The 23,355-nt window shown below is 42.3% G+C and overlaps 1 protein-coding gene across 1 annotated transcript in view; it reads left to right on the forward strand.

Annotated features, from left to right (window-relative positions):
* The window catches only part of LOC309363323 (dynein axonemal heavy chain 11-like), a 216,175-nt gene that overhangs the window by 33,702 nt on the left and 159,118 nt on the right, over positions 1 to 23,355 (forward strand). Inside the window, exons 21-29 of the mRNA XM_081899478.1 lie at positions 1,080 to 1,313; positions 3,936 to 4,067; positions 6,230 to 6,390; positions 14,392 to 14,548; positions 17,013 to 17,158; positions 17,270 to 17,386; positions 18,289 to 18,427; positions 21,267 to 21,359; positions 22,219 to 22,413. Coding sequence (XP_081755604.1) covers positions 1,080 to 1,313; positions 3,936 to 4,067; positions 6,230 to 6,390; positions 14,392 to 14,548; positions 17,013 to 17,158; positions 17,270 to 17,386; positions 18,289 to 18,427; positions 21,267 to 21,359; positions 22,219 to 22,413 — 1,374 coding nt within the window. The remainder of the gene's footprint in view (positions 1 to 1,079; positions 1,314 to 3,935; positions 4,068 to 6,229; positions 6,391 to 14,391; positions 14,549 to 17,012; positions 17,159 to 17,269; positions 17,387 to 18,288; positions 18,428 to 21,266; positions 21,360 to 22,218; positions 22,414 to 23,355) is intronic.

Here is a 23,355-nt window from a genome sequence, read left to right on the forward strand (position 1 = left end):
TCCAGAGGCAGAGAGCAAGCCAGGAGAAGGGTATCATATCTGGATCTCGAGCTGAGAACAATTAGCTTAGTAAAGTCCACAGCAAGTCAGTGCAAATCAAGTATTTTATTTTGTTTTGTTTTATTTATGTATTTTATTTTATTTTAAAAATAAAATAAAAGGAAGGTCAGAAGCAGTTGGGAAGCGTAATACATAGTTGGAAGAAAAATTTGTAAGGAAAGATAATAAGAATATATAGATGATTTGAGAAGGTTGTAGAATGCAAAGATTATTGTAAATTGTATAATGTGGAGGAAATCGAGTGGGGGCAGAGGGAAGTGGGAGGAAGGAGAAAAGAATAATATGATAGAGTGAGGAAATAGAAATGTAAATGTATGGGGGGATGGGGAGGAAATGGTGTTGGCTTTGGTACATCGGTATTTTAAAGTAATATGTGAAAACCAATTAATATATATATGTTTTTAATACAGTGGTACCTCGGGTTACATACACTTCAGGTTACAGACTCCGCTAACGCAGAAATAGTACCTTGGGTTAAGAATTTTGCTTCAGAATGAGAACAGAAATCACACGGCGGCAGTGGGAGGCCCCATTAGCTAAAGTGGTGCTTCAGGTTAAGAACAGTTTGAGGTTAAGAATGGACCTCTGGAACGAATTAGGTGCTTAACCCGAGGTACCGCTGTACTGTGTTTATCAGCCTGCCAGCAGCCTCTTCCTGCATCTCTTTAAGGGCTTTTGGAATTCTAGGTCCAAGGAAAGCAGAGGAACTTGCAATCTCACGCAACCTGCAAAAAACAGGACCTTGTGTGAAAGGTCATTGATAGGCACCACCTAAAAGCACAGAGTCCTAGAACCTCAGAATTGGAGGGGAGCTCCCCCTCTTGTCGAGCACAGGGGGAATTAATGGGGGTGGGTATGCAGGAATTACTGAGACTAAGGACATATCTGAATGAATGATTTCCCTTCTATTCCTTTGTCTGTGTACATTGTATGAAAGAGGCACGAAAGCACGTTAAAAAGAAGTGGGTTTTTCTACTGCTTGACTCTATAATATCGGTGTGCCTGTCTACATGCTTCAGGCAGAATGCTGGTTAAGCTCTTTGGAGGAGGTCATGCACAGGACAGTCAAGCAGAAGATAATGGAAGCTGTGGCAGCCTACGAGGATAAGTCCCGAGACCAGTGGCTGTTTGACTTCCCGGCCCAAGTGGCTTTAACCAGCAGTCAAATCTGGTGGGCAGCTGATGTCAGAATGGCTTTTGACCGGCTTGAGGAAGGCTTCGAAACGGCCTTGAAAGATTACAATCGCAAACAGGCAAGTGCAATAGCCCTCGAAAGCGGAGCATGTGTAACGTGCCACAAAACGCACAGCTTGCAACACAAATGTCCCAGCATCAGCCCCAGAAATAGCCTTTGCTGCTGACAGTTTATTGTTGTTGTTGTTTAGTTGTTTAGTCGTGTCCAACTCTTCGTGACCCCATGGACCAGAGCATGCCAGGCACTCCTGTCTTCCACTGCCTCCCGCAGTTTGGTCAAACTCATGCTGGTAGCTTCAAGAACACTGTCCAACCATCTCGTCCTCTGTCGTCCCCTTCTCCTTGTGCCCTCCATCTTTCCCAACATCAGGATCTTTTCCAGGGAGTCTTCTCTTCTCATGAGGTGGCCAAAGTATTGGAGCCTCAGCTTCAGGATCTGTCCTTCCAGTGAGCACTCAGGGCTGATTTCCTTCAGAATGGCTAGGTTTGATCTTCTTGATACTCTCGAGTATCTCCTCCAGCACCAATTATTATTATTAAAATATTTATGGCACACCCCACACAAAAATGAATATGGCAGTGCACGCATAAAAACAATACTACAAGGGCATCAATACAAACATTAAAAGAACTGGTTGGTAAAAATTTCGTGTCCCGAAGGCTTGTCTGAACTCAGTACAGTTTGGGAAAAACTCTAAAAGAAAGCATGTCAGTATTCTGTTGGCAGCGAGCTCCACAGGGGATGGCCTGCCACACTAGTCATGAGGGACCGCTGAATTTGCGAAATATTCAGCAGTATTCAAGTTCCTTTCAACAAATACATGAATAAAAGTGGGCTCCATCAAAAGATCTCAGTGGCTGGAGGTGGAGCAGATCCCAGGTGTCCTTTCCAAGGAGTTCACATCCACTTATTGCTTCTCCTCCTTGCTATCTGATGAGCCACGTAAACACAGAAGGGAGGAAGAAGGCATAAAACACAGCCTCCCTGCTCAGTGGGGCTGCATAGAGCAAGGGTCGGCAAACCTTTCCGGTCCACTGTCCCTCAGATCATGTGGGGGGCTGGCTATATTTTTTTTAGGGGGGGGAATGAATGAATTCCTATGCACACTATGCACACCAGGAGGGGCCCGCAAATAACCCACAGATGCATTTTCAAAGGACACGCTCCATGCAAGAGCACCAGGCAGGCCAGACGGTATTGTAGATGATCAAAATTTTTAAAAAATCTTACCTGCACTGATGATAGTCATTGTTCGGATGGGGGGATCCTCTCCTGGGTTTGGTGCTTCCTTGTGACCTGCTGGGCCTCCTGCTGCCGGCACGTCTTCCATGCTTTGGGGGGTGGGATGGGGACCCTCCCGCCAGCAGCGGAGGCTGAATCACCGCCGCACTGGCGGTGGGGCGAGCTCTGGACTGCAGTAAGGTCTCCAGAGGCCTTCCCGCCAGCAGCGGAGGCCAGATAATAATAATAATAATTTATTATTTGTACCCCGCCCATCTGGCTGGGTTTCCCCAGCCACTCTGGGCGGCTTCCACAAAGACCAAAAATACACGAAGATGTCACACATTAAAAACTTCCCTAAACAGGGCTGCCTTAAGATGTCTTCTGAATGTCAGGTAGTTGTTTATCTATTTGACATCTGATGGGAGGGTGTTCCACACGGTAGGCGCCACTACAGAGAAGGCCCTCTGCCTGGTTCCCTGTAGCTTTGCTTCTCACAATGAGGGAACCGCTAGAAGGCCCTTGGCGCTGGACCTCAGTGTCCGGGCAGAACGATGGGGGTGGAGACGCTCCTTCAGGTATACTGCCGCCGCGCAGCCAGAGGGGAGAGCTCCTGCCTGTTCTCCCCACCCTCTCTCTTTTCTCTCCCCCCGTAAATGTCTCGCCTCCTCCCCCACCCTGGATGGTGCCTCTTTTCCCACGCTACGCCACTGAGTTTAAGCCTTACCAGAGGGATAGGAGAGATGGTCCCACTCACCTTTCCCATGCCTGCAATGCAGAGGGAGTTCCTGGACTCAAAACCACAGTGCAGACAATAGAGAACAGTTCCCTAACCACCACCAGCACAGCAGACAGTAGCAGACAGTCATCAGACACGTTCGTTCACCTTTAAATGCAAACTGAATCTAATTTCTCCCTTTTTCCTACACAGGAGTGGCATTCCACTGACATGATAGGCTTCTGCCCAATTCTACAGCACCTCAGCCTTCAGATCTTAAGCATATGATTGTACTCCTAATGCAGCAGAATAAATGAACACAATCCTCTCCCCCTCTCTTAATTTTGATAAAGGAGTTTAAATAACAAAGCACCGTTTGGCTATTACGGATTGTTTTTCTAAAATGCTGTATGATATGTGCTGCATTTCAACCTCTTAATAATTCCATCACGCTGAACACTAAAGCAAATGCAGTACAAATGAGTCTGCCCACCAGTATTTAATTCATATTGGAATAAAAGTAATGGCTACTAGCTGAAAAGTGTATCTTTGTTATTAAGGAAGCAAATTACAATTACCAGAAAACAATACCACTATTAGTTTGCAAAAGTTATTTGCGTTGATTAAAAGCACCAATAAGTATGCCTTGCTACCAGAACTGCTCCATTTAGCACTTGACATATAATAGGTTTTTTTCCCTTCACAGTGTAATATCTCCATTGAAATATAATTATTTTGCAGATTGCTCAACTGAACGCCCTTATAAACATGCTGTTAGGGGAACTCACCCCTGGAGATCGTCAGAAGATCATGACAATATGCACAATTGATGTACATGCTAGAGATGTTGTAGCCAAGCTTATAGCACAGAAGGTAATTTGTTGCGGAGCAATTACCCTAATGCATTTTTAAAAGCATAAGATAAAGAATAATTTCATTTGTTGAAAAGATTTCGGGTTGCTTATGTATAATGATGACAGAATATTTTGATCCAGTCAATTTCTGTCCTTTTTCTTTCGATTCAGGACTGAAGATAATTGCATTTACCAGTTGAAAAAATGCTATTTAAATATATATAGATATGTGTGTGTTTGTCCAAATGTTTAAAGTGTCTTATTAAAAATGTATGCTATAAAGTGACAGCAGGTTCTCAGTGATCTGTCCCAGACCTGTTAAATGTTACCATGAAAATGTGCATTTATTCCAGCTGGCGTTGCGATTTAAATTGTATAAAATACTATGATTGGATATTAATTTTGGCAGAGTACTTTCTTTTCTCTTCTTTTAGTGCATTGTTGGCTGCCCACCCCCCACCCGGCAAGACGTCAATGATAACTTAAAAGCTCCTTTTAGGCCTTATTCAAAATGGGTGTATGCTCTGTGTACCAACAGCTTAGTGGTAAAGCTCATGTCTTGCATGCAGAAGGCAATTACAGCTTTGGGTTTTCTTTTTTAGGGAGGTGGGGGAGCAAGATGCTCTCAGTAGGCTGCACTGAGGACTGGCTCTCTTACTAGGCAGAGTGATGCAGCTTCTTCAGGTAGCAGATGCTGAGAGAAGTAGAGACCGGATGGAGGAGCATGTACCTTGCAGCTTCTTATAGGGACTGGGTGGCACTGTAGTCTAAACCTTCAGTCCTCATCATGGGACTGAAACTGCCTTGGTCGCACTGGTCGATGATCTCCGGCGGGCTAGGGACAAATATGAGAGCTGTTTCCTAGTTCTGCTGGATCTCTCAATGGCTTTTGACACCATTGACCATAACTTCCTTCTGGACCATCTAGAGGGGCTGGGAGCTGGGGCCACTGTTATACAGTGGTTCTGCTCCTTCCTCCTGGGCTGTGTTCAGTAAGTGGTGGTGGGGGATGAGTGTTCAGACCCCTGGGCTCTCACTTGTGGGGTGCCTCAGGGTTCTGTCCTCTCCCCCATGCTTTTCAACATCTACATGCAGCCGCTGGGACAGATCATCAGGGGGTTTGGGCTGGGTGCTCAACAGTATGTGGATGATACCCAGCTCTACCTCTCTTTCAAATCGGAACCAGTGAAGGCTGTGAAGGTCCTGTGTGAGTGTCTGGAGGCGGTTGGAGGATGGATGGCGGCTAACAGATCGAGGTTGAATCCTGACAAGACAGCAGTACTGTTTGGGGGGGACAGGAGGTGGGTGGGTGTGGAGGACTCCCTGGTCCTGAATGGGGTAACTGTGCCCCTGAAGGACCAGGTGGGCAGCCTGTCATTTTGGACTCACAGCTGTCCATGGAGGCACAGGTCAATTCTGTGTCCAGGGCAGCTGTTTATCAGCTCCATCTGGTACGCAGACTGAGACCCTACCTGCCCACAGACTTTCTCCCCAGAGTGGGCCCTAGATGTTGTTGGACTACAACTCCCATCATCCCTGACCTGGTCATGCTGGCTAGGAATGATGGGAGTTGTAGTCCAACAACACCTGGGGACCCACAAGTTGAGAAACACTGCTCTAGTGGTTTAGGCTACTGCAATGTGAGGTGCTAAGCATTTGAGCTCTTTTTGAGGGCAATATATATTCTGTGTAGCTTGTCTTTAAGGAAGGAATATAAGAAATGGAGAAAAGTAGCTGAGCTTTGTCAATGGCTTGCCCTTTGCAGAACCAACTGATGGTTTCAAGAGGTAAATTGAATAGCTGTGCCCAATAAATGTATGCAAAGAGTATTTTGTTTTCTTCTGCTTGATGACTGGGTCCTACTTAAGCTTCAAGTGGGAGGCCAAGGAGCTTAGAGGCCCCTTTATCTCTGCATTAAACTATAGGCCACCCGGCTCCACGCAGGGAACTCTGTGGGGGCAGTAGGATCCCTTTGCCCCTTGCTCTTATACAGCAGCCCTGCACTTGATAAGCTGCTTTTGAAATTCAGGGGAGTTTCAAAAGCGGATTATGTTCAGCCAGCACAAGAAGCAACTGTGGCCAGAAAGGCTGCAGTCCAGACCGCCCTTTTCTCTCCTTACTCTTTGGGCTGTTTCCGGAAACATCTGTTAACCTGTTGCTCTCTTCCTCTTTACATTTCAGGTTTCCAATGGACAGGCGTTTACTTGGCTATCGCAGTTGCGTCACAGGTGGGACGAAGAGCAGAGCAAGTGCTTTGTCAACATTTGTGACGCTCAGTTTCAGTACTTTTACGAATACCTTGGAAACAGCCCCAGGCTTGTAATTACACCACTGACCGACAGGTGAGGACCATATTGAAACTGGTTGAAAGGAGGCGGTTGTAAGAGAGGTAGGTGGTAGGTGGGATGAAGAACAGGACAAGTGCTTTGTCAACATTTGTGATGCTCAGTTTCTGTACTTTTACAAATACCTTGGAGCCAGTGTGGTGTAGTGGTTAAGAGCAGTAGTCTCGTAATCTGGGGAACTGCTCCTTCACATGCAGCTGCTGGGTGACCTTGGGCTAGTCACACTTCTTTGAAGTCTCTCACTCAGCCCCACTCACCTCACAGAGTGTTTGTTGTGGGGGAGGAAGGGAAAGGAGAATATTAGCCGCTTTGAGACTCCTTCAGGTAGTGATAAAGCGGGATATCAAATCCAAATCCAAACAGCCCCAGGTTTGTAATTACGCCACTGACCAACAGGTGAGGACCGCATTGAAACTGGTTGAAGGGAGGTGGCTGTAAGAGAGGTAGGTGGTAGGCCTTCATGTTCCATCCTCTTAGAGGTCCTTCTCAATCTCATGATTTGCCAGTGAACATGTAAGAATAAAATATCGAAAGGTCCAGGACTGTGACGAACAATGTGAATATTCAGAGAGGAGGGCAACGTTTGCAATTCCCTTCTTAAAACAGACCAGGGATGGAGAGCCTGTGGAACTTCAGATGGTGTTGGACTCCAATTCCCACCAGACTCCTTTCCAGCTGAGTTGGGAGTCCAATGACATCTAGAGAGCTTCTCCGTCTCTGAACTCAGGAGGTTTCCTTGTATTTTCTTAATGTTGATCATTGGGTCTGAAGAAGCAGTGCTGAATTGGTCCACAATAGCTGTGTATTTCATTTAAAAAAGGGAAAAGAACGTCCCTTTATTATTTTAGCATGGAATGAATGCTTTTTCTCCAGGACAATGGTCCTTTAGACTTGTTATCTGGCACTCTGTTTAAAAAGAAAGAAAGCGCCTGTGCAGAACTCTTTTAACAGTTGCTGAATAAAAATCACTTTCCACTGAACATAATCATCTTGTTGTGGTGCAATGCATAATAACAGTTGCAGGGAGAAAATCTGCAGCAATTTTGAATATTCTTTCCGCCGAAATTGTTTATCCACATTGCCAGAGCCTTTAAGGAAGTACTGATGTTGTCTGCATTGTTGGGAGCAGCTGTCTCTGTCTCCTCCTGTGGCTGTCTGCCTGCTAACTAGGCAGATGGCAGACAGTAGCTGAGGTGTGTCTGCTATATACAGGACTAACTTTCCTGGCTAGCAGAAAGCACAGCTGCCATGCTATTATGATGGTGATGATGATCCTTCTGTATTTTGAGACATGGGAAGCCTTGTGTGGAGCCATGTACTTTGAAGGGGTGATTAGGGTTTCTTTTTCAATGCACCGAGTAAGCACTTAAATAATCAAGCTGCCAAGTGGCATGAAAATATGGAAAATTCCTATTAATTTACCATTTTGTGTAAGGATCAGGCAAGGAAATAAGCTTCTAAGAAGTGAATGAGATTTGTTTTCCACAGCCATCGGCATCTTTTGTACTCAGGGTACACATACACACAGAAACACAAAGCAGGGCACAGCCTAGGTGCTCTAAACAGGCACGGTTGGCCCGCCTAGCGTCAAAAATCATATTTCTTTTCTGGCGTCTTTTCTGCAGAAGATGAAGGGAGGCTGGGAATAGTGAGATCCGGGCATAAAGATTAGCTCCAGGAAAGATTTTTTTTTTTTTTAAAGTCAAGACAGGAGAAAGTTTTGACAACATCTCCAACAGAGAGGATATTTTCGAAGCTGTGTTTTCTGATACATGACACCAGAAGAAAAAGTTGATTCTCACAACCTTCATAAGGATCATTTTACATGGGAGATAGCCTACACTTTGTCTTTACCAGGCTTGTAAAAGCCTCATTGTGATGCATGCCTCAAACATACCACGTAGTATATGGCACTTGTTTTTCTGCCTGGCACCGAGAATTTCCATGCCATTTTGCTACCTACATTTTGCTGATCTGGAAATGTTCCAGGAAGAATGGCATATTGAGCCATTGTGGTGGTGTGTGAAACGGAGACGATACGAATAAAGATAATGGCTTTGGATGCTAAGTTGCCATGAGTGGAGCTCTGCTCATGAGATGCTCCAGAAGGAAGGAAGGGGTGGGATGCAGGCAGGTAATTTCTGCCAGTTTCTCCAGCAACCCTCTCTTGTCTCCTGAAAATCTGCTCCACTGGAAGAATGTGGGAGGTGCTGAGAAAATTAGAGAAAAATTGAGCCAGCAGTGACTGGAATGTGTGTTTCCTTTGTGGAAGGGCAACATAGGGTCTAAGCCACTGAATGGACCAATCTTTGATGGGGTTGCATATGGGAACAAGATTTCGTGGGTACTTTGGGTACCTGTTTTGATAATAGTTGGATGGTGCTGAAGCTTAGTGAAGATGATGTCCACCCCTGTTTTCTAGGTGTTGATTTATTAGAAGACTCAGATCCTGTCATAATTATCTAAACCAGACACGACCATATATGACTAGATTTCAGGCCTGCGTACATGAAAATCAAAATCTTGTGTGGTTTCTAAAGACAAACTGCTAGAAGTAAAAATAAGATCAAGAGGACTGTGAGGCATTTTTTATTTTATTTTTTGCTGTCCAGGCCTTTCTAATTCTTTTTTCTGCCTTCATTTAAAAGAAGGTAGGATTTCTGAAAAATATAATCAAGGGCAGGTTGTGTTGATGAAGTGAATATCAAGCTACCATATAGATAATCACTGATTAAATGTTTTCCCTTCATTTGCTCTGTCTCCAAGCAAACTCATTTTCCATGTCAGGAAACGATCCCCATTAGTGCTCAAGTTTGAATGTATTGTTCCATAATCATTTTCAGATTACTCTTCCCTTCAGACTTGGCTCAGTGAATACACAGGACTGAGCTCTTAATAAATAAGCATCTCAATGGCCATTATAGGCTTTGAAATACCAAACGCAAGAACATGTGGCATGATTCACAGAGTCTTAAATGGATCTCTACAGGTGTTGTTTGTTGTTGTTTAGTCGTGTCCGACTCTTCATGACCCCCTGGACCAGAGCACGCCAGGCACTCCTGTCTTCCTGTCCTCTGCAATCCCCTTCTCCTTGTGCCCTCCATCTTTCCCAACATCAGGGTCTTTTCCAGGGAGTCTTCTCTTCTCATGAGGTGGCCAAAGTATTGGAGCCTCAGCTTCACGATCTGTCCTTCCAGTGAGCATTCAGGGCTGATTTACTTCAGAATGGAGAGGGTTGATCTTCTTGCAGTCCATGGGACTCTCAAGAGTCTCCTCCAGCACCATAATTCAAAAGCATCAATTCTTCGGCAATCAGCCTTCTTTATGGTCTAACTCTCAGTTCCATACATCACTACTGGGAAAACCATAGCTTTAACAATACTCTCTACAGGTAGATGCTTAAAAAAAAACAACTACAGAAATTTCAAATTGAACTGTGGCCTTGGGTTATTGTGGCCAAGTGTCCATTTAACAGAAGCACCTCTTTCAGTCACCTAAAGGAATTTGTCATGGTGTTGACTTAGAAGTAGATATAGTTGCTATCCTGACCTCAGTGCAATCAGAGGCCACATCCAAGGGCCAAGCTTTTCGCCTTCAGATTATAACTGTTTTAACTGGACTGTCTTAGTAGAAATTCATCCACCAGCAAGCTTTTAATGTTCATAGACTATTTAGGCTAACCCAGTTCACCAAATGCTCTCGGACACAAAGGAATTAGTTGGAGATAATGTTAAGAACAACATCTACGTTGTTCATGTATGCTGGGGAATATTATCTTCCTGCTGAGCTAGATGTTTCTGATTTCTATGCTTTGTACAAGTTTCACAGAGCTCTTATTTTGACAGGTAACAGGAGACAAAGCAACAGGAAAGTACTCTCTTAACTATCAGCATTTAGTGTGGTGAATTTTCTACCTACTCCATGGCCCTTCTCATACTACTGCTGACTATAGGCAGAAAAGTTACATTTCCATAATTGCTAGAAAAGTGCTCTCTTTCTCTGCAGTAAAAATGCATAAATAGATAATGTCCCATGCTTCTTTCAAAGTTGTGCATTGGGAGAAACTTTTTCCCATTCTTCATAATATGTTAAGGCATTTCCTATGGCCTCTAAGAGAAAGGTATCAGGGTGTGGGGGTTTTAAACAATGAAGTTATCCACCTAGCTATAACTGAATCCCTCACCTATCCTTCCCCGTTTGTGTGTGCGTGTGTGTGAAACTTTAAAAGTTTTTAAAAGAACAATAACATTCTTGTACATGACAGAAACAGCTGGTTAAAAAAAAGATAGGAAAGGCCGGCCACTTAGATTTCACCAGATGGGCAGAGAGTGACATGATCAATTAGATCTTAGTAAAGGCATAGGATCAATGTGGTGGAGGAGGGCATGCAAGAACAAACAAAGGAGGGCACCTTGTGGAGTTTAAGGAAAAAAAGTAGAGCATTGTGATCAGGAAAGGACAAAGGAAATAGCCCACTCCTTCAGAAGCCAATGGAGGCAGACCTACTTGCAAAGTACAAGGGGAACAGGTATACAGTAATAATAAGAAGTATTGTAGGGTTAGAGGATCATGTGGAGATGGTCACAGAAAAAAGCAAAAGTATGGTAGCGCTACGGGGAAAGGTTTTATGGAAGTCAAAGATATCAGAGAGCACACAAAAGACAATCACAAAGGTGAAGGAGATGAAGATCAAGGGCGGAGAAGAAGACTAATGAGGAAGAAGAGGATTCAGAGAAAGCTGGAGGACCTGGTGGGGCCTTCTAGAATGAGAGATGAAAGACCACAGGGCGGTAAATAGGAGAAGATATTTCTTCAAGCTAGCGAACAATGTCAGTGGCAGGAATCCTAGAAAGCTGTCTCAACCGAGGCTGAATAAATGGTGGAAGGGGAAAGGCCAAGACGGGGCCTTGGGAAGAGTAAATGTCACCAAAAGTTCATACACGACACTTTTAGTTTGGAAAGAGGAATCAAGGAGGAAACGTTAGGGGGGAAAGCTTGTCAAACTTATCGGTAAATGTCTAGCAGTGTAGTATAGCACAGTGAGCAGAATTAATGCTACTGGGACTTGCTTAGGCCAATGGCTTCCTCCTACGGATGAAGAGTTTGAGGAGAAATTGTTGTAAACCAAGTGCAGTTTTTGTTTTCTACAAATGATATTGTTTTGTGCCCATGCTTATCCTGCTGGATTCCAACTAGAGGTTGAGGCTAGCACTAATCAACATGGAAATCTGCACAGATAAACTTATTTTTGGTATGGTTAGTTTTGCTGTTCTTGTGTATTAGTGAGTCAACAGATGATTTCTGTGCCAGTTTTAAAACTTTTCTATTCCACTAAGTCTATGCAGGCAATTAAGAACATACCCTTCTACAGTTGTTAATTGATGTCTGCTTCTATCGTTTATGTTATCGTTTTTATTTATGGTTTTATGGTTTTATTGCTGTAAACCGCTTTGGGTTTTTTTAATCACATGGCAGTATGCAAATCTCTTTTTTAATAAATAAATACAGTGGTACCTCGGGTTAAGTACTTAATTTGTTCCGGAGGTCCATTCTTAACCTGAAACTGTTCTTAATCTGAGGTACCACTTTAGCTAATGGGGCCTCCCGCTGCTGCTGCTGCACAATTTCTATTCTCATCCTGAAGCAAAGTTCTTAACCCGAGGTACTATTTCTGGGTTAGCGGAGTCTGTAACCTGAAGCGTATGTAACCTAAAGTGTATGTAACCCAAGGTAACACGGTATAAGGCCTCTTCCCCTTGTTTGAGTTTCTACACCATTAATAGAAGTCCCTTTGGTGATCAATTCTGTCTGGTGGAACTGAACGCTACTTGGTGGGAGAGTTCCATAGAAAACCCTAGCAATATGTTGCTCCTTTTGGGCCGCTGGCGAGCTGTTTGGACTAGCTATGATAAACATGGAGTTCACCACAATCACCTTTTGGATTATGTGTGCGTGAGGCACTCTGAGTTGGCTTATCTGACACTAAAAAATCCCTCCATTTAGAAGCACAGTGAATATTAGTAAAACAAGGAATAGTAATAATAAATTGGGAGGTGCACATATAGTAATTTGCTATTGATAAAACAGTCTTCTATTTGTTCCCTGATTGTCCCATCCTTTCAAGGTGCTACTGTTGTTTCTGGATCTGGGCTTTTATCATTTGCAGCCACTGCTGCACAGTGACCTCTCCATTTGCTTCTTGGTGTTACGTCTGATTGGAATGCACTCTTATATTACTGTCCACAATAACTATGAAGATGTCGATTTAAAATACCCAGTATTGTGATTCTTTTCCACCTGGGACCTTACCAACAAGGACCTTAGATATAACACAACAACTCTAGGCTTCTGAGGAGGACCAGGTGAAAGTTGGGATAGGGTAATGTGGGAAGATAATACAGTGGTACCTCGGTTTAAGAATAGCCCTGTTTACAAACTATTTGGTTTATGAACTCCGCAAAACTGGAAGTAGTGTCCTGGTTTGCGAACTTTACATCGGTCTAAGAACAGAAGCCGAATGGTTGAAGAGCACTGGTGGCGGGAGGCCTCATTAGGGAAAGCGTGCCTCGGTTTAAGAACAGTTTCGGTTTAAGAACGGACTTCCAGAATGGATTAAGTTCTTAAACCGAGGTACCACTGTACTGGGATCTAGGTTAGCGGATGCTAATGAGAGTGGGTTGGAAGAGCCTCACTTTCTCAAGACGTGACTAAATAGGCTACTGGATTTGATAATTTGCATAACATGCAAATAAGTGCTGATTGTACAAATGAATTGACAGACTTCATTTATTCCGTGTTTACCAAGTGCCTTACACCACATGCTAAGCACTGCAAGTTGTAGAGAAAGAGGAACAGAGAAGTTTAACATGCTAAACATGTGGAGTCTAGTAGACTCCTGCCTTCCCTTGCATTGGCTTTCTGGAGGGGTCCTCAGGATCCCCATAGGTTGAGCTAAACTGTTAGGTTTTGAAGAGTAATGTCAGTTCAGAAGTCCAATCCAAGGTGAGTCATCACTGAACAGAACCCTGGAGAGCTCCCTGTAGCCAGGATTGGCAAGAATGATACAATATGGTAGTTACTTTACTACGGCCTAATAATATTCAAAAACTCTTTATTCCTGCTCATCTGCATTGTTGGCTCGATTTTAATTTGCTTCTTCTGCAGCCTTTTCTGATGTACAGAAATATGACTGGGCTCAGACGGCACTTTATTTGATCCCCACGACATTCGCTTAGTTGTTCATTGCATTTTATGTGATCTTTCAAACAGCATAAAAACCACTTCTAGAAATCTATTGGAATCTAGAAAGAGATTAGTGCTCCTTTCCATGTTAATTGTTTCCAGTGCGGGGGGGGGGGGGAGAAACTTTGTTTGCAATTTCCCCAACTCAGTGAAACCTGGGAGTTTTGCATTGAAGAAATTGGTGGCAGTATACCAGCATATAGTTCTTTCCTGCCATTTAAAATGTATTGTGACCTGGCAGTATATATTCATTAAAAAGCCCACAGCGGTGCAGTATACCTGAAGGAGTGTCTTCACCCCCATCGTTCTGCCTGGTCTCTGAGGTCCAGCACTGAGGGCCTTCTGGCGGTTCCCTCACTGAGAGAAGCGAAGCTACAGGGAACCAGGCAGAGGGCCTTCTCAGTAGTGGCACCCGCCCTGTGGAACGCCCTCCCATCAGATGTCAAAGAGATAAACAACTACCTGACATTTAGAAGACATCTGAAGGCAGCCCTGTTCAGGGAAGTTTTTAATGTGTGACATTTTGATGTAATTTAAATCTTTGTTGGAAGCTGCCCAGAGTGGTTGGGGAAACTCAGCCAGATGGGCGGGGTACAAATAATAAATTACTACTACTACTACTACTACTACTACTACTACTACTACTACTATAAAAAGGAACATTAAAAATCAGGTTAGAAGTGCTAGCATTATAGCCAGTAAAACAAATGCAAGAAACCCCACGTCAGAATGCAACTTATGCTTCCGTTTCTACAGATGCTATATTACACTGACACAGTCTCTTCACTTGAACATGAGTGGTGCATTGTCAGGCCCTGCAGGAACAGGAAAAACAGAAACCACCAAGGACTTAGGCCGTTCTCTTGGAATGATGGTCTATGTTTTCAACTGCTCTGAACAAATGGATTATAAGGTACTGGTTTACGTTTAAAACATTTACTGCCTAAAACATTGTTCTTGTCAAGAGTAGATTAACAAACTGGATGATGACTAGCATCTGTAAATAGTTTTGGAATGATTAAATATGACATGTGTAAATAAATAGTGTTAATATTTATTAATGCATTTATTTTGTGTGTGTGAGGGAAGGTTTCAATGAGTTGTATCTAATGCTAGTTCTAGTTAGAGTAGACCCATTGAAATTAACTAACCTAAGTTAGTTGTGTGTTTTACAGTGGTACCTCTAGTTATGAACTTAATTCATTCCAGAGTTCTGTTCTTAACCTGAAACTGTTCTTAACTAGAGGTGTGATTTTGCTAGTGGAGCCTCTTGCTGCTGCTGCGCCGCCAGCACATGATTTCCGTTCTCATCCTGGGGCAAAGTTCTCAACTCGAGGTAACTCTTCGAGGTTAGCGAAGTTTGTAACCTGAGGCATTTGTAACTCAAGGTACCACTGCAATTTCAACTGGTCTACTTTGAGTTGGACTATCATTGGACGCAACCCAGAGAGTGCTAAAAAGAAGAAAAAGCAAAAATTTAATTATGAATTCTTCAAGTCAAGGGCTACTGTTATGAACACCTCTAATGAAGGATTAAAAAGACACTCAGATCAAATGGTCACCCGTTTACATAGTGATATGATGGATGAGCACCTCTTGTCAATACAATTTGCTTGCAGGCATGGAAGGGACTGTCACATGTATAGTTAACGCAGGTGACATTTCAGATAACTGGCTAATTCTTGCAGTATTATGTTTTTTACTGAGGTTAACTACATCAGAAGATAAGCTTCAACTGTACATGTGTGCTGTCCTATCTTGTGTTCCAAAGGGCAGAACTGCATATAGGGCATGCAAGAAGTTCAGCCAGGGGTTTATGTTCCAGTGGTTTTTTTAAGGTGTGCATGTGTGGCTGCCATAGACTGGGGGTCTGTCCAGTAGCCTGCCATCCCAGAACGAGGCATTAATAATAAAATATATGCTATTCTAATATTACAACATTTGTGAGGTACGGATTTTAACTGCTAGTGCACCGTTCTAATAAATGAAACATGCTCTCTGCTATACCTGTGTGAAATGATGCCATAATAACCTTTGCTGGAATAACATTAACCAGAATAATATCATGAACCATATTCAAATTTGTGGAGTGATGGTGTTATAAGTATTCTGATAGCTCAAGTAGCATTCATTGAAATAGTGCTTTAAAAAAATTAAATTGGTGCAGCATCATACATGTGCGAAATAACTCAGTGAAGCAACCCAGCACATAGGACTGATGTGCAGATACATACATTAAAGTGATTTGAATGTGATGATAATAGAGATCATATGAGTATGAAAATTAAATAGGTAGACCCCTGGCCTTGTTAATTGAATTCTGTTAATTAATTCCAAAAATTTACAAAGCATGAAAACATTTGCATCTAGCTTTGTTAATAGAGTGGTAAATAGCACTGGAGAATTGAGGGAAATAATTTTCCTTCCATGAGCCCTGAGAAACTGGGATGGGCAGCGGTACCTGTGTTTGGAGAGATTTTCTGGCCTGTAGATCAGCCTACAGATAACCAAGAGCCTAATAGATGTTACTGAAAATTGTCATCTTTGGAGTCCAGCCCTTATTGAAAACAGGGCTGGGAAACTTTTGGAGTAGTTTTGTGAATCCACCACCAATGGTAGCCTCCACTGAGCAGAGTTCTGGTCAGAAAACCTTAAGAAAGCAGAAGGGGCCAGGGGCAGGGAGAAGAAATTTCATCATATTGCTCCATCACCCTTCAGCATCTGAAAATCTGCTGTGGTGGTTTAAGGGAGACACCTGGAAGCAGTGGAGGGCTGCCAGGTTAGTGCGTGGCTGGTGATGGAAATCACTTCCTCCCTCCCTCCCTTTCGCAAGCTTGTCTTCTTTGTAGCCGAGTAAGATTGTCTTCCATAAACACAGTTTCAACAGTGAGTTCGTAAGTGACTGTGGAGGCCAATTCTGGATCCACACGTCCTTCCACAGTGAGGACATTGGTTTCCAGGTGGGAGTTGATCACGGTGTGGATTTGCCAAGCATTTTCTGGGCATTTTCATTACAGAAAGGAAAGAAGGTGAAGAGAGATGGCTAATTTTTAATTTATTTATTTTTAGTCAGCATTGTTGATTAGATTATGTATATCAAGTGATGGTGTTCCTTTTATATCATTCTTTTACAAGGCTACATCCTTAGGAAAATGTAAAATGCTGCCTTGGGATCTCCAGTGCAAGAACGAGCCTCGCCTTTAGCCTTTTGTTTATTTATTTGTGGCATTTATAGCTTGCCCTTCATGAAAGATTTTTAAAATAATGAACAAAGGCAGCTGTTTTTAAACTCTCTTCAGTAATTTTGGCTTAGCTTTCAGCCACTGATTTTTATTTTTATTTTTTTCCCCTCCTGTCTGCCATCTCTTCATTATTAGTCAATTGGAAATATCTACAAAGGTTTGTGCCAAACTGGCGTGTGGGGGTGTTTTGATGAGTTCAACCGCATTTCTGTGGAGGTGTTGTCTGTCGTTGCTGTTCAGGTTAAAACTATTCAGGATGCCATCCGTCACAAGAAGAAAAGGTAGGCTGAGAAGAAGACTCCCCCTTTCCCACTCCCAATATTCAATTATTTATTTTCCACCCATTATTAACGTATGAGGCTTGTAACAGTGTCACTCACACATTTCCGCAGATTCAATTTTTTAGGCGAGAGTATTGAATTGAAAGCAACCGTGGGGATCTTCATAACTCTTAATCCAGGTTATGCAGGAAGGACAGAACTTCCAGAAAACCTTAAAGCTCTTTTCCGGTAAGTATATAATGATCTAGGAATATGCATGGTGTTGGGTACAAAAAACAAACCTCAGAACGAAGTTGGCTGCTAATGCCCTTGCATAACCATTGTGCAATAAGGTCTGTTCTTGGATAAGACATTCCACTACCTCTTTACACAATCTAGGCTCTGATGTTTTGGAATCTGGTCCAGTGGACAAACCAGCTTCTGGTTTAGTGGCCTCCTGGCCACTAGGATCAGGGTCATGAACCCAGTCTGGATCCTTAGCTGGTGACTCTGCAAATCTGACTGGCTGTTCTGATCAGGGCTAGACTATGAGATCATGACAAAGCCCACAGGTTACTTGCTTTGTGCAGAAAAGGAATGCTGAATCCAACTCATTTATTTTACATCTTTTATTCCTGATGTTTAAAATTTGTTTTTAAATGAATTACAAACGGGTGAATCAGTCTGTTTCTGGTCCATTTTTTACATGTGTTCTTCTATATGCAAAGAGGAAGGCATGTCTGGCAAACCCTCACCGTGATCAACTCCCACCCGGAAACCAATGTCCCCACTGTGGAAGGACGTGGCGATCCAGAATTGGCCTCCACAGTCACTTATGGACTCACTGTTAGGACTGTGTTCATGGGAAACAATCTTACTTGGTTACGAGTGATTGCCAAAGAAGAAGATCCATTCAATTTTATTTCCATTTTAATCCATAAACTTTTAATTTAAAAATCCATATAAAAATGCATGTTCAGTAGATGTAAGGGAAAGGTTTGTGTCAGCAGGAGGCTGGCTGAGGTAGAGAAGCAAAAGGATGGATTTCCCCACTGGATCCCATCCTGGAAGATCTGAGGTTTGGATTGTGCAGTAATTTGTGAGCTGTGTTGTGAATTTTCACAGTTTAATGCATTATATTAATTTGACAGACCCTGTGCAATGGTGATTCCAGACTTCGAACTTATTTGTGAAATAATGCTGGTGGCGGAAGGATTTGTGGACGCCCGATTGCTTTCTAGAAAGTTCATTTGCCTCTACAAACTTTGCCATGAACTTCTTTCCAAACAGGTAGCTGAAGTTCAGTCTGAATTTGCTAGTAACTGAATACCTTTATATATAAAATAAATATCTTATGTATTTATTTAAACCATTTAGATCTATCTAAACCATTAAACTACAACACAATTCAAAACAACAATGTCTTAAAAAGTAATATGTTAGGGTTGTATTCAGCTAAATTTTACTCAGAGTAGACACATGAAATTAATGGCCATAGCTAATTTAGGACAAGATGGACAAGATGGTTGGACAGTGTTCTCGAAGCTACTAACATGAGTTTGACCAAACTGCAGGAGGCAGTGGAAGACAGGAGTGCCTGGCATGCTCAGGTCCATGGGGTCATGAAGAGTCGGACACGACTAAACAACAACAGCAACAATTTAGGTTTATTAATTTCAATGGGTCCACTCTGAGTAAAAGTCAGTTGAATACAACCCTCAAATCATACTAAAAATACATGGTAGACAAAGGCTTACATCCAACAAAGTTACATAGCTTCAACAAGGACTTCCACTGGTGAAATGGAACTTCAGCTGCTCCTTTCAGGCCCACCAACATTTGTTCTGGTTTTCCACCCAAACCTCTGGAACAGATTGGGGGTAAGGTGAGGGAGGGGACATTCCATAGCAAAGATTGATGTCTATGTACAAACAGGATGACTTTTCAGATGACACCAAACTGGGAGGGGTAGGAATTGCCACAGAATACAGAACTGGGATTCAAGATGACCTTAACCTTAACTAGGCCAAAACTAACACAATTACTTTCAGTAAATGTAAGGTTCTGCACTTAGGCAGGAAGAACCAGCTGCACAAATCTAAGATGGGGGACACCTGGCTTGCCAGTAGTCCATTTGAAAAAGGATCTAGGAGTCTTAATCAGAACTGTGAAATGGGAGATGCTAATTCTACAGTTCTTTAGGTAGCTGGAAAAGCAATGAATATCATTTATTAATTTAGATTATTAACAGTTACTATTGGCAATGTATTAAACAACAGACCAATAATCTCACACATTTGTGAAAGTCAGTCTCAAGTAATTCAGCTTAGCATTACCTAAAATTTGAATATGCTTTGCCCAGGAACTGGGGGCCACACCAAAATAAAATAAAACCGAAGGACTGCAAGTTATTTCTTTATTTTTACATTTGTGTTGCACTTTTTCACCCTTGAAGGGAACCTCAAAGTTTCTTACAAAAGAAAACATTAAAGCATAATAGCAACCCTTGACTGTGCATTTAAGGATTATTCTTTTAAAATCAATTAAGAAAAACAACAGCTCTTAAAATACATTAGGTGGTTCCTAATTTAATTAAGTCCCTTAATTACACATTCCACACTTCTCAGTGTAACTAAAAATTAATTCATTTCTGTGAAAGATTGGCAGGATCTCACCGGCCCACTTCAGACTTAACATGACTCCATCGGCAGCTCCAGAAAGGGGGCATCAGTAGGGCCAGGGAAAACATTCTCTCCAACATTTCAGGAGGGAAAATCAGGACAATGGAAGAAAAGGGTTTGTAAGTATTTTTAAACCAGGGGATTGTAGTCCGATGCCAAAAATATCTTCTACATCAGAATTTGATTATTTATAAATTACAGTTTCTGCCCACACACATTGAGTTGTCTAATTTTTGACTAACCATTGAGAACTGCATCAGACATGCTTAATCATGCCTCTTTTGTATTTTTACACTTTGCTCGTGCAACACGCCTCCATGGTGAATCTGTGTAAATGTTAAGCTAACAATAGCATCTGGGGAATGGGCAGGTTTTTCAGTTTCAATTTTTTACACATTAGTTGTCTTAGCACTCTAAAATGATTATGTGGCAATGCATAAAAGACCATCGTAATCCTTAGTATAGTTGTACTGAGAACTTTGCTTTCATTATTTAATTAAGCAATAGGACACGATGCTCATTGGCTAATTATGTCTCTTACTGGATCATTCTAGGAAGCATTGGAGCCAACTCCTAGGGGCTGAGGGGTCTTCACACACACCCATAAAATATTTGAGGGGCCTGCCCCCCAAGTTAATGGGCATTACCATTCAAATGGTTGCATGTACCACATCATGTGATTGGTTATATGGGGCGGGGCTTACCTAGGCCACCCAATATTTTATTCAAGTTGGGACCCCTGCTAGGAAGCATGAAGACTAGGTCTGAGTGATACTAACTATTAAATCAGAGTGCATTTATAGAATGGTTGGCCTGTATATATATTCCCGTAAACTAAGCTTATGGTAACGGTAGAAGTAAGGGTTATCAGTGAGCATGAGGAAGCCTTTATTCTAAGGCTGCAATCCTGCATACACTTGCCTGGGAGTAGATCCCACTGAATGGATCTATTCCTGCATAGACTTGTGCTGTGAAACATGCAAAGATGATTTCATAGATGATAGGTACTATGTTACCCAAATGAAGCGTCTTGGGCCTACCTACAGTATGCTACAAACTTACATTGATTTCATCTCACTTTAACAGTTGTGTCTTATAATTTCAGTTGTGTGAGGATGCTGAGAATTCTGCTTTAAAGACCCCTACCCCATCTCTCTGAACTATAATGAGTACCCCGGGAAGAGAAGATGGGTGTTTAAACACCCATTGGAGACAGCGCTGTGGACTGTGCCCTTAAATAGAATGTGCTTAATTGACTTGTTTATGCCCTCTTAGAATCTTAAAAATTGTTCCCTGGTGAACCGTAGTTTACTGATCAAATCCCAGGATTCTTTGCGTGTGTGTGTGCGCTTTGCATATGCTTTAAAGGTCTGGTGTATGAGGTCAAAGAAGCTATGCAAACTGCAGGAAAATGAGGCATTTACTGATGGTTTGTTTCTCTTCCGTAGGATCATTATGACTGGGGTCTTAGAGCTATAAAGTCCGTTTTAGTTGTGGCTGGATCACTGAAACGAGAAGACCAAAGCAAACCTGAAGACCAGGTTAGACTTTGTCTTATTTTCATCTTGATTCACTTGTTATGGAATAAGAAAGATTAATTCTCAAAGAACTGTTGATTTCATCAGTTACTGATTCATTTTAATCGAATTTAATATAATCTCATATTTTAGTATAATCTCATGGGGGGGTCTCCCCCCCCGCATTTTGCCCAGTAGCACCCGCCCTGTGGAATGCCCTACCATCTCTCTACCATCCCCACTCCTTTCAAATGCATTGCCATCCTCTTTTCCCCACTTCAGACCTTCCCTGACTTGCTGTGAGTTGCAGCTTTATACCTCTGAGAAAGGAACATTCTCTGCCATTGGCCACCTGAGTGAAGCTCATGAACTAATGATGGTTCATGAACCACACTTTGAGAACTCCTGGTCTACCATGTTGTCTAATGTAGACTCTAAGCTCCTGTAGGACAGAATATGTTTGCACCCTTTTCTTATGCTTTTGGGTGGCTTAGGCTGTTGCTTAAATGGTGTCTAAATGGATGAAATATACCTGTGTACATTAATGCCATGTTGTGGTTATTAAACAAGGCAGAGAATTTGGCAGACATCCCCACGATGTACCTAACCCATGTCACAAGAACGCCAGCTTTAGCACACCATTTTCTCAATCACAACACTAAATAATTGCTTCGTGATTGATGGTGGGGAGGGGGAAATGTTGTAGCACTGAATTTACAGGATCCAGTCTTATGTCACCGCAGGTAGCAGATTGAGTTTAACAAGCCATATGGGTTGTAATTGTTTAAGTATGATTAATTCATAATGTTTGTTAATTTTATGCCTTATATTATGGTTTGTTATTATTTCATTTAATTATAGTGTCATGTTGGTTTTTCTGAAGGTTTTGATGAGAGCCCTCAGGGATTTTAATCTTCCGAAGGTAGTCACTAATGATGCCCCTATATTCCTGGGCCTGATCAACGACTTGTTTCCATTGCTGGAAGTTCCACGGAAAAGGGATCTGAAGTTGGAACAGCTGGTGCGCCAGTCCATTGCAGAACTCCATTTGCAGCCCGAGGAAAACTTTATCCTGAAGGTGGAAATAATGGCTTTCTGCTTAGCTTGTTGAACATTCTAAATGGGGTGATTGAATGCTATAATGATCACTGTTGTTTGATGCCTGTAGGTTCCAACATCTGGCTGAGACTATTACGAGGTTCAGCAGTAAGCGAAAGCATTGGGCTTCCTGTTTCCTTGTTAGAAGCGGCCACAATGTTTTTAATGTCTCCATTTCAATATCAGGAAATAATTCCAGTTATTAAACCACACTAATAACCCCACGGTGTGTAATGCTCTGCCCATCTTAGCACTCATGCCCAGCTTTCGATGCCCTGGATTTTATTAAAACTTTGCTTAAAGGGTTTTTTTAAAATAAAAAACAAAAGACATTTTAGTCCCTCTTTTGCCTCTGCTAGACATGAATCTCGATCATCAATACACACACAAGTTAACATTAGCTCTAAATCGGCTTTTGTCCTAAGTAAAGTTCAAGATGGAATGACTAAGGAGACTGGCTTTTCTACCCTTGCGAGGTGAGAAAGAACTGGTCAGGTTCCCAGGGTTACAGAGGAGGGAGGAACAAGTACGCATTCATTACTCCTGCTCTCATCTTTACCTGCCCTTTGAGCAAATGATACACTTGAGTCACCAGAGTGAGTGCCCTATTCCATCCCCTTATCACCGTGCTATAATTTGATTTTAAGGAAGCCTGTTTTACTTAAATCTCACTGAAGCAAAGCAAATGTTGTTCTCTTTGTCTTTTTTAATAGCTTAGAAATATCGATAGACGCCTAGTGTGGGATTTCTTTGGGGTCACCCTTTCTTCTCTTCACTTATAATCAGATAATCGTCCACTATAAGTATTATAGACTGTGGTTACAACTTTCCACATATGGCTGCAGTCCTAACTGCACTTAAAGTTAAAGGTAAAGGGACCCCTGACAGTTAAGTCCAGTCGCGAACGACTCTGGGGTTGCAG

The sequence above is a fragment of the Podarcis melisellensis genome (assembly GCF_964234715.1).
Source record: "Podarcis melisellensis genome assembly, chromosome: 1".
NCBI classification, from domain to species: domain Eukaryota; kingdom Metazoa; phylum Chordata; class Lepidosauria; order Squamata; family Lacertidae; genus Podarcis; species Podarcis melisellensis.